The sequence below is a fragment of the Colias eurytheme genome, chromosome 11, assembly GCF_061535395.1.
Source record: "Colias eurytheme isolate Ceu_HAF_F1 chromosome 11, ilColEury1 Martin Lab GWU primary, whole genome shotgun sequence".
Taxonomy (NCBI): domain Eukaryota; kingdom Metazoa; phylum Arthropoda; class Insecta; order Lepidoptera; family Pieridae; genus Colias; species Colias eurytheme.
Genome location: NC_142990.1, coordinates 93,806 through 106,586, shown reverse-complemented (window position 1 = coordinate 106,586; position 12,781 = coordinate 93,806). Strand labels below are relative to the sequence as shown.

The 12,781-nt window shown below is 33.7% G+C and overlaps 1 protein-coding gene across 1 annotated transcript in view; it reads right to left on the bottom strand.

Annotated features, from left to right (window-relative positions):
- Positions 1 to 10,832, bottom strand: part of LOC149904300 (QRFP-like peptide receptor) — a 60,616-nt gene extending 49,784 nt beyond the window's left edge. The window contains exon 1 of the mRNA XM_090107022.1: positions 10,521 to 10,832. Within this exon, the coding sequence (XP_089963148.1) occupies positions 10,521 to 10,750 (230 nt within the window). The 5' untranslated portion in view covers positions 10,751 to 10,832. The remainder of the gene's footprint in view (positions 1 to 10,520) is intronic.
- Between the last annotated feature and the right edge of the window lie 1,949 nt (positions 10,833 to 12,781).

The window sequence follows — 12,781 nt, the reverse complement described above, 5'->3', positions numbered from 1 at the left end:
TGTCAATGTGAACGTTTTCTACAAATTATTAAATACTTAACAAAAAAAATTAAAATATTAGTTAGGTACACGCTCGTACATCTTTGTTATCCCTTTTAGAAGTTCAATTGTCGCAAATGTAAAAATACCGCGCTGTAGTCACGATGACCTGTAGACTGTAGACTCTCTGTGAAACTATTTGATCCGATGGAATCCATCAAAGTAATATTTACTCAATCGTAATGAGTCTCGAACTTTCAAAATAAAAGTTTAATATCCATCTTTGATACTTAATACCAATTGTAATAGTAATTTATCCTTAAAAATAAAATTCTCTTTTATATTCATGATAATGGTTCTTCTTCTTATTATAATTTTATATTTTCAATACAAATACAAACAAAAAGCTTTATATAATACTTATAACGGGTAAATACCCGTTTATAGGTTTTTGTTTAATTAAGTGTATTTTTGTACCTTCTATAAAAATAGACAAATTATTATTACATATTTCTTTTGGGGGGCAAGTATCTCGCCTCGCGGCGGTGTTGTGAATAACTTTACATATTTCTTATTATTATTGTGAAAGAGTCCGAAACAGACATACTACTTATTTAAAACACAAATATAAATAACTTAGATTCAAAACAGTCCCGAAATTAAACAATAGAAATGAAATACAATAAAAATTACGAGTGCAAGATCGTCGGAAACATAATACCTACATAAAAACTCGTCTCCCATAAAGAAGAATGTTTATTTTCATAATATGTTATTTTTATGTATCATAATCAACATAATCACCAAATAACGGCATTGTTGTGGATCTCTTTTATAGATATCGTGTCAATAAATTGGTTTTCATTGAAGCCGCAGAATGTAGACAATCGAAATACGAACACTTCTTCGTCAGAATAAACAAAGTTATTGCCAAAACGTGTAATTCACGCAGCCGGCTGCTCTCTCTCAACAAACAGACGCGTTATTCATTGTGTGTATTTGTGTAACGCATCGGTAATCGGTTATCGGTAATCGCCTAACCGTAATCCTGCACTTGCATAATTCTTGAATTGCCTGGATATCTGAATTACTTTAACTCCAAGAAAAGATACCTACACATTACATGCGAGTTTTTAAAATCATAAGATGGCATACACCTTTACAATATGTTTCCTACAAACTGCAGTATTTTTCCAGATACATTGTAAGACTCACGTGTAACCGAGAAGGAACTTAAGACACGAACATTGCTCATTAAAATCATTGATGTGAAACTGTTATCTTTATTATTTCTCATGCCTATTGCGAGGTAATAATCTGTCAAAAGATTAATAAACTTTCTTCTAGATTTTACCTCAGGTTCTGAAACTATTTTTTTTTATTTAACGAGGGATTTTATGATTGGGTTTACTTCACTCCTATGCCAAGAGAGTTTTTATTAAGAAAATTAATAGAATTATCTAGTGGATGTACCGCTAGTTAATTAATTTGCCTAAGCTTATAAAGTAGATTTTAAAAAGAATAGCAAGCCCCTGAAAAATTCCTCTAAATTACAATTTAACACATAAGTACAATATATAAAACAAAAATACCAAATAAAGAGTAAATACCAAAAAAACATCAGTATCATAACATTATTTACTTGTAACGAATAAAAAATAATGTACTAGACAGTATCGTGCGATATATTTAACAAACATGATATAGCTTTGAACGTGGCCTACTCTCGAACCCACATTGTTGGCGATGGGAAATGGGAAGTCACAAACAACGGAAAATTTCGCAAATTCCTAAATTCGATGTGCCAGTAATGTATTGAAGATTTATTTACCAATATCCGAAAATATTTTGAAGAGGATAACGTGTGTTTTGTATGGTATGTAGAATATATTAATGAACAATTCCATAAGCAAACTTATGGTTTGGTAATATTGCTTACAGTTAAAGAGCGGTCTACCTGCCCTTTCTTACATTTGTCGGTTTCACGATAGACTTTTTGACGAGATGTAAACTAATCCTATCCTTTATGCTTCGAGTTTTAACAAGAAAAGTTAGGCATATCATACAACTTCAATGCAGGGCGCTTCTACATTCTTTGTAAATTATTCTGTTTATATCCTCTATCATTCTACAACCTATCATTATAGAAATACCTATATTATTAGTGTAGAATCTACACCAATAATATATTCGAGCTTTTTAAACGCATACAAAATTGTTCTACTCAATAGAGTCAATATCGATTGTAGGATATAGAAAAACATTTAGGCCTGGTCAATTCCTAAGTGATTTTGGCCTTAATGTAAAATTGTAATCAGTGAAATTAATCAAACCAGCCAATGGACAATAATACTATTTCGGAATAACTGAGAATAATATACATTTAGAATTTATTATTTCGCTAAAATCACTTTGGAAGGCCCAAATGATTTATCGCTGCGCACCCTTATTCTTTATACCAACATTTTAAAATCCAATTTCTATTATTATTCTCTTTGTAGTCCACGTAACGAAATCAGTGTAATAGATGAGGGAATATTTCATAAATTTTCTGCAACATTTTTTTAAGGACCATCTTCTTCAATTGTATTACTTTTACCTATTGGGTATCGTATGGTTAGACTTCATGAAATATAGTTTATTAAAGTATAGAATTTCGACGAGCACGCACTTTTAAATTATCTGTTTAAAATAATCTTGTATTCTGATAGATTTGAATGTACCTAATAAAGCTTGAATCTTCACATTGTTCGTTTCTTATACTGAACCACATTTGCACATGGCTAGCATGAACATGACAAAATAATAATATAAATAAAATTTGTAGTAGGTACTGAGGGACAATAAGGCGACAGGTTGGTAGTCGAGTCACGCTGTAGCATAAAGTATGACTCGGATTTACCCAGCCGTAAAATGCATTTCAAATGTTACATTGTCCTTTTAGACGAAATCTCAAAACTCCCGTACTCTTTCTTCCTTAAATTTTTAGTAGGTAAATTATTGTTTTTTATTTTTATTTGCTCGAATTGCATTTTTGGTCTCGTCCTTACTGGTGAAATTAATTACTAACGATACAATGTTTTCTACTTTGCTCTAATTGCTTTAAATGTCGCTGAATACAAATTGAATTGCGTGTGCCAGTTAGGTGTGATTGTAGCCAGCTATCGGAGTGATGATTCCGGCGCCACAGAGCAGTGACGCAGCAATTTGGCGGGTGTCGCCGCCTCGTCAGGAAATTTGTCCTTATCAGTGATACTCCTCATTTTCAGCTCCAGTAACGTTGTCATTAACCCTTATTTTACATGTTTAGTTATACATTTTCGCTCCTTTAGAGACAAGTGAAACGTGTCTTAATTGAACAAGTCATTAAAGACTACTTATTATCTTAGATAGAAGTTTAAATACGATAAACAAATACATTAAAAACAATTAACACATAAGCATTTATTAATCAATTCATGAAAGGAATTAGTTAGCAAATAGTTGACGAAATAGTGCGGCTAGCAATACATAGCCACCGTACCGTAGTACTATTTATTATAATATATACTGTGACCGTACACCGCACAGCATGAAGCACACAATGGATTTAAAAAACCCCGCCTGGTTGTTGGTTGGTGTCTGCCGTCTGGTGATCGGATCTGAGCACGCGTTTATTGGACACTTTATAGTCGCTACAAATGAAATACATCCACATTTACGACGCCGCCATCACTTATTTTATAGGAAATGAAACTTTTTACTAGTCCTAATAGGTTATTTTAGAACTGCGTATAAACATTTTAACGAATTTATGATTTGTTTTATTTTGAATAGGTAAGGTATATTGACTTGGCTTAATTTGAAAAACAATCGAATCCGTAACTACAATTTTTTTCAATAGAAATAACTATGTGAATATCGAGACAAATTACAACTAAAATTTTTGCACTCATAATTTTGTATTGCATGTAAGTAATTGGATTTCCGGGTTAACGCATCAATTTAATTACATAACTTCGGTTTGGAATGTCCAGTTCCGGACCTACGACTTACGAGTAGAACTGATCACTCGACCTTTAAACAAATTTGTTCTGTTTGGAGATACCCCTGATTACTAAAGTTTGTGTTTTTCTTCCAAATTATAGATACGTTTGATGACGTTGAAAAGTTCTGATGCTAATTGATTTGAAATGTCAAGGCCTGAATATACTTAATTTGTTACTATACAGAATACATAATAGTAGCTAAACGCTACAGAACGGACACTCTCCGCCTCCCGCCAAAATTAAACACTTACCTCACCCCGCACGATCAGTCTAAAAATGGTCCACATTTTTCCACAGGGACGATACGCAACGAAGATTGACAACATTAGATAATCAAATTGACTTAAAGTAATTTTATTATTTTGGATTTGTGATTATCGTTTTTCGTAGAAAATGGTTAGATATTGTGCTGTTTACGGATGTATTTCATCAGAAAAACGCGAATTTTTTTTACGCAAGTCAAAAATGTGCCAACCATAAAGCGTTAACACACACATTTTGCAGTCTCTACAGTGTGACCACAGTATTACAATATTAATTCCTACAGTAAGGAAACGCCTTTGATGTCGCGCGATGCCGCCGCCAGCGTAGGTACTTACGCTGCCACACGAAAATACGCTAGGGTTGCAACAAATGGGAAATAAAACAATTGTGATTATTAATATTATGATGAAATCATTTATTCATATGTACATCCAAAATAATTGCGATTATTAAATCTGATGTAATTATTTGTTCATAAATAATATATAATTTATGTAATAAATATTGCACTGCTAAATATTATTTACGTGGACACTTTATTTTTGGATATTCTTAACTGTATATTATAACATTTAACTAAGAAATGCATTCGCATTGGGATGTACAATCTGATTAGAAAATAATGAGGACAACATATACATAGCTTTGATTTTAATTCAACAGATACAATTAATACAATCTTTCTGAAATATTGTTTCCTTCTGGAATTTCAATGTAGATTTACATCCGTAAACGGAACAGTTTGTGCGCGCCATAATAGAATATGTAAGTACCTATGTATAATAAAATTATTACACAAAAAATACGACTGCGTCGTCCTTTCGCGCTAGGTAAAGCCGGGTATCCACTTAGGTTCACCGTGGATTGCGAACAATGTGTGCTCCGCGAACGCGAACGTGTATAGTGTACACACTTAGGCTGCAACATCAGTGCTCCTGTCGGAGCGCTAAATTCCGCGCTCCGACAGACGGTCGGTGCAAACATGCCGCCTCCAGAATTAGTAGGAAGTGCAGCTTATATTTTGATACGTTATATTGTGATGGAATACAAACAACCTCCTCAATTTTGGCAAGGTAATATGAATTAGGGAAGAAGAAATAATGAAATAATGCATATATTCATCATTTCATCGGACCACTCCATGTTCGCGAACTTAACAAACACACGCTCGCGTCCACGAACAAACTGCGCTCCCCTTTGAGTTCGCGCAAAAAACCGCTTCCAGAGCGCTCCGCCGTGCTCCGATCGTGCTCCAGTCGCGCTCCGCGATCACGACGTATCCATTATGTTTGGTTTGCGGAGCGGGCGCGTTCGCAAACCACGGCGAACCTAAGTGGATACCCGGCTTAAGGCAAACTAAGCGTGTTTGCCTTACGCGGCCCGCGTCGCCCGACCCCCCGCCAGTTCCCCTCCGTTTCTCTGCACAAGTACATTCGCTTCCGTACTGTATAGATATAGTAATACTGTGGTGTGACTGTCAAAACGATAATTTTGTATGGAGTGTCCGGGGTGTGACTATAATATGTATCTATTTACTGTTACATATTACTGCAATGTAAAATAAAATATTTACTTACAAAAATATTGTTAATTCGCAAAACATATTATTAATTATTATTAGGTATATAGCACATAATTCATATGCCTACACTATCAAATGCAATAAACCAAATGTACACAAAACGAGTCTACCAGACGCTTGTAAGTTGTAATACGAACTCTATTAATAACATTATCATTAAGTACAGACATCATCGCTCAATAACATTAGAGTGACACATCATCTGAACTCTGCAGCGACAGGACAATTTGCATGCTAATGTGCCCTCCACAGCCCACCACAGCATCAGACAGAAAGGCTTGTCCAGACTAACTAGGCTATATTTATTAACTTTGTTATATTTTTGAATACCGTTAAATAGTAGCAACTATCAACATAAAACCTATCAAGTTAATCAGATTATTATAACAAAAAGAGTTACGTAATTAATCTACATCTTTGAAATTTTTTTAACATTATTATTTTTGACGAAACATATCAGATGACATCCTATATAGTTCATTTCAAGTACATAATATATGTATTTTTATACCTAAATATCGCACTATATTGCACTTATACATAATTTTTTTTTGTATTATAAATCTCGTAACATAGAAGTGTACCTACGTCACCTATAATGCGGGGTGCTACTTGTGTTATACATGACTTTGATTCCATAATCCATTGTCTAGTACATATTTACATAATATCAAAAGCTTTTCTAGCATAATGATTATGAAGTGAGCCGCCACAAAGACGAATCGTTTTGGGCATATTTGATTTTACGATAGACTGAACGATAATAATTATTATTATGATATTCGAATGTTGGAAAAAATTATGTTTTAACGTAACAGTAAACTATTAAGTATTTATATTTATTATCCAGAAACTGTTCACTTATGGTGTTTGATCATTCCATATTTATTAAATTATATCCATTATACGTAAATCATTAATGTAAATTATAGGTATATCATGTAAGAAATATGTTAAATAAATAAATAAATAAACATATGTTTATTAACTTTATTTTCAACTACAGTATAAAAAATTGTAATAAACGGTTATTATTTCCTAATTACAAGTAATGTAGCCATTTTTGTATATTTTAATTACAGCATCAGTTCAAAGTAGCATAAGTTAATATTTGTATTCATATGTTTACTTTAGAATACTATAAATTTTTTAAGACTAAGATATATAAAACCTTTTCTCAACCGTTGTAGAATAAATATTCAAAGCAATCCTAAACCATTCAAGCGAAAAATGAGTCGAGAGCCTCGCCGCGACTCGCGAGTGGAGCTGCATTGCTTTTCATTGCACCGTAATTGTGTACAGAACCAATCCGCTAACTGCGCTTGCATCAAGAAACTATGGCCGCGTGCCAACTTCGGTTATTAGGGAACAACCTCCACGTTGACGCAATCATGCAAGTGAATTGATCCACATCTACGTGATTAGTAGGATCTTTGAAATAATCCAATAGAAGTGGAACAAAAATGTGAGTTTTTGCAGTGACACTGCTTTTCAAACCGATACCGGTAAAGTAAAGCACGTTTACGGTACCAAAGTGGTCGTAAGTAGAAAGAATAAATGTCACATTTTCAGTGTAGGTATCTATTAGCCTTTGTGAATTGTGATGTGTCTATTTTAGCCAAAATGTGAATTAATATTCTTTTTAATTCTATCTTTAAACACAAATATGGCACTGTTCAAAAAATGCTATAAAATATAGTTTAATTGTAACGTAAGATATTTGTATCTCTGTGATATCGATAAAATTATATTCGTCGCGGACTTTAAATTTAAAATAATAAACACAATTTGCCAGACATTTTTTCATATCATAAGCATACTAAATCTTTCTGCTACAATATAATAAATTCACACAAAAACATTAAGATACTAGAAACATGGGTATTTATTAGATACTAGCGACCCGCCCCGGCTTCGCACGGGTGCAATGCTGATACTAATAGCACAGTATTACAATATTTAGGAAATATGGCAATACTGTGCTAATAGTATATAAAAACATAGCGGCCCGCTCCGGCTTCGCACGGGTATAAAATAGATAGCCGGGCCGCGGCCGGACGGTACCGCCGCAAACGCTACGTCCCGCAATTTTTAAATCTGTAATATCTTCGAAAATATTCACTTAAATCATACGGTGTAAAAGGCCATATAGATCTATATTAAATGAACAATGTATTCAAGGTATTTAATTGGTTAAGGATTAATGCTGTATTGGTTAAAATCGCATCGAAAATTAGCCATTATTTGTCGTAAAAAGTAAATGACAAAAAAAAGTTATTGTGGGTTATCCATAAGAGATAGACATATACCATTCCGGACTTTTCTGTCGACCTTTTCAATGTGTATAATACTCAGTACATTATTTTGATAAAACTCCTAGGGTTCAGCCTGCGTTTGCAATGTAAGCGGAAAAAATGTAATTTTTTACGACCTCACATTAGAAACCTCAAAAATAACAGTACTTCTCCACTATTTAATGTATGTTATTATACGTATAAACCTTCCTCTTGAATCACTCTATCTATTAAAAAAACCGCATCAAAATCCGTTGCGTAGTTTCAAAGATTTAAGCGTACAAAGGGACATAGGGACATAGGGACAGGGAAAGCGACTTTGTTTTATACTATGTAGTGAAGTGATAGTGATGATTACGTATTCTAATCTTAGATCATTCATTAAGTAATTCTAATATTGGAACATGAGTCTGTCTATAGAGTAGGAGGAGTGTTGGTATGATACAGCATTTTAAATACAATAAATTAAGCGCCTGGTTATTTTTACATTTTAATTTTCAATTATTTCTATTTATCTTTTATTTTATACATACATTGATTTTTTTTGGTAAAAATAAAATTTTACTTTGTTATTTCCTAGGTCTGAGTAAATGTTTATCTACTATTTAATGACCATAAATGAAACAAAAAATCGATACAATGAAGGAAGAGGAAAGGAGTCCATTGTATCGTTATTGACGAAAACTAAATGTTGGATTTTCTTTTCTTGTTAGAAGTTCAGTTTTTTTATAATTATATTTTTAGATGAAGGTTAAGTGAAGAAAATGCTGTATTCCGGTAAGTAGGCATTATTGTTGGGGCGGTAATTGGCATCACAGAAGCTGCGCTAAGTGACTGCCGTGTTCGAGTTAATCACGTTGACGAATCGCAATCCGATCGCGACTTCGACTGTGACGATAAATAATTGTGAAACGGTGGGACGTTATTCAGCTGCCTTTAATGAGTTTCGCAGTTCGCGACTTCATTAGACATTGTTAACAAACAAAATTAACGGTCATTCAGCCTTTGAAAATTAATTGTATATTTTAAATGTCTGGCGCTCAAACTAGTTTAACGTATTTGAACTTCTTTGAACATCTATTGAAGGATTTTATAATTAAAGACGGGCCTGCCTATGTTCTCACTGTAGACTTTGTTTCAATTCAACGAAACTTCATTTTGTAAAACTAAAGATGAACTTTTTTTAGTAAACTTGACCTTCACAAGTATCCGTTGTGTATCTGTTTTGTTTTATTTACGCGAGTTACGTGAGTTTATAAATTGCAAACTTTTCAGCGAATTCCAAACTCGATTAATTGATCATACAGTCCAATTGCCAGTGGTCAAGATCACTGCAGGGTGCTCCAAACGTCAGGTAAAATAATTATAATATGTAAACCGCGCTTTAAATCCTTCAAACGTTTTCTTTCACCTTAAAGTTTTCCATTACCAAAAAACTTTTATCGAATAAAAGAAAACGTTTAATCTAATCTGCAATTTAAAAAGTTTTAGAACATCTGACGTCTCCTATTAGTCCTATTCCTCCTATTATCCTATTAATATTATAAAGGCGAAAGTTTGTATGGATGTATGGATGTTTGTTACTCTTTCACGTAAAAACTACTGAACCGATTACAATGAAATTTAGCACACATATAGAAGGTAACTTGGATTAACACATAGGGTAGGTTTTATCCCGGAAATCCCACGGGAACGGGAACTATGCGGGTTTTCCTTTGAAAACGCGGGCGAAGCCGCGGGCGGAAATCTAGTCAATAATACCTAATGTGCAAATTCTGTTGTAAAAAGTAAAAACTTCGCAGAGCAAATCAAGTTGCTTTCTGTCCATATGTTTGCTCACCTGCACATCGGTAATGTAATCGGGCGGTCGTTTTAAAATATCCTTTGTTTTATACAACCTTTTATTTTGTCTGTTCAGTGGTAGTTCCCAAAGTACGATGAATTTAAATACGGTTTTTTTTTTATTTCATAGTGTCTAGTACTAAAGGGAGTAGTGTTAACTTTAACACACTAGATGTAGGTTGTCATGTTTGAGTTAGTATACTCAAACATGTTTTTCTGTCTCAACAACCATTAAAATTCACAATCAAATAAACAATTTTAATAGCTTCTTGAATTGTATTGAATCAACTTCTTTAGACTCGATTTTGAACCACTTAACGCGGAAATTATTAATTCAAACTTAGTACATTTATCAAGGATCGGTGACAATACAATAATTTCATGACTTTATCTTATTAAAGTGTGTTTTTTACTATACGTATTCATTATAACTATTATTTATTAATATACTACTTATCGACAAGTACAGTGAACCTTAATATAATAATATCAATATATCAGTATACGTTTCAGTATCGTAATGGCACTCACCTGCGCATATACTGAAACTTGATGACGATGAAGATGAGCAGCGTGTTGGCGAGCAGCGAGGCGGTGAGCACGAGCACGTACAGCACGATGAGCGGCACGTCGGGCCGGTAGAACACGTCCAGCACCATGGGCGCCACCTCCCACAGCGGCGCCGTCGCGTTACCGCCGGCCGCGTGCGCGCCCGACGCGTTCCCGCCCGACACGTGCGCGCCCAACGCGTCCAGCGACATCGCCGTACACTAGACAGTACACTTCACTGCTCCCGAGTTACCACCGAATATGGTCCATGTACGCTTCGAACATAACCGCATCGTTCATGATTACTTACAGAGTATTCATCAATTTAGAATTAGTACACAAATATAGCGCGGAGTATTATATAAACGAACCATAGACTATGTAGCCAACAAACTTAATTTGTTAAATATTTATTTGTAGAGTGAGCGAACAATGAGCACTGTTAATAAATTCATGTCGAAGTTACTCGTATGACGTGTCTTCAGAACAGTGTCGGCTCGAGTCATTATGTTAACAATGATCCTTTTCAACTATAATTCAAACATTTGGGACACGAGCACTAATCACTGTTTTTCATGACGAGGCCTAAAATTAAAAGGTTTCCAACTAAATGATTTACTGAAATTTATTAAAATGAGACTTAGACCTGCGAAAGTTTTCTTAAGAAATTTCATAATCAAATTTTTGCGATACTGAAAATACCAGAAACTATGGCGTCCGATCAGAGCTTGAATTCAAACTTCTATAGGTATGCCGCGCTTACTCAATATAAGAGTACTATTACTTAAACTTTTAAATTATAAAGAAAATAATTATTTATTATCTAGATACTCTACTCATCGTCGTAGACGTCACGACAGAATTTACGACATCGATTCAACAGTTAACTTTATGAACTAACATTAAAGATCTTTTGCTGCTTAATGCGACGAAGTTAAAATTTTCTTTTTACTTATCACTAAACTGCAGTTCAACGTCTTAATAAAACTTGAGTAGTAATAAAAAGTTTGAGAATATTCCGCAGGTCTCGCCTGCATGCCTTTCAGGAGAGATTATTTAAACAAGTAACCCGTATTTGTACAGGATTTACTTAAATAGCAGTTTAACATAAATTCTTGTCTAATTGAGTCGAAATAAATGCCGAAGATCTCTACAAATAGATCTATTCGGAAGTTCAAGCCGCTAGCGATACTACGTCCTTAATTAATTTTATTTATTTACTTATTAGACAACAAAAATTCACATTTATTTAAAACAATTTTGCGATGCGAAACCTTACGAGGTTTGTAGCAACGCTCACAGTCGCATAAACACCGTTTGTTATTCGCAAGGAAGACAAAAGATGTGACTACATAAACCGGTTCCTTATCTATTCATGACATACAAATACAGGGTGTTCATTACAATGTTGTTTTTTATGTTTATTTTATTGTTTTAATTGATTCGAGAAAATATCTTTTGTATATTATTTTGTAGTTTTTAATATTAACATCCTTCTTGACTTTTTGTGGCATAGAATTAAGTATAGTGGGTAATAAGAAATTAGCCGTACGCTTCCCATAAAGATTGTGTACTTTAGGAATAATTAATTTATTATTAGTTATTTGTCTGGTAGCAAACTGATGCGAAATGGGATTTTGAAAGTTTATGTTATGAAATTGTTCTATGAGAAAAATCTTTTGAAACATTTGTCTTATTGGCAGTACATTACAATAGCTAAATAGTTCGAGAGGTTTATCTTTAAACTTGTTTTTAATATTAATAGGTACAATTTTTTTTATTAGTCTTAGTTGTAAATTTGTGATTCTATCAATGTAAGTATTAAATGTACGTCCATAACTTGTGATACCGTATTGTATTATTGATTCTGCCAATGATCTATAGATACCGAGAAGAATTTTGTATGGTACTTTATTTCTGATGATATATAATTTTGAGAGTATGGCCCTAAGTTTATCACACAGATAGTCTATATGATGGTTCCAATTAAATCTGTTATCAACAATCAGTCCTAAGTAAGTATAATAAGGCACTTGGTCCACACATTCACACGAGCAGTCCGGGTTATAATATGTACCTTTGTGAAGACATACGTGATTGTGTGCCGTGATTTTAAAATTATTAAAGTTTTTCAAATGACTCGAGTGTACATGTACTATTTTTGTTTTCTTAACATTTATGACAAGACCCGCATCGTGCGACCACATTAGGATACGCGTAAAATCTTCCTGTAACTGTTGAGC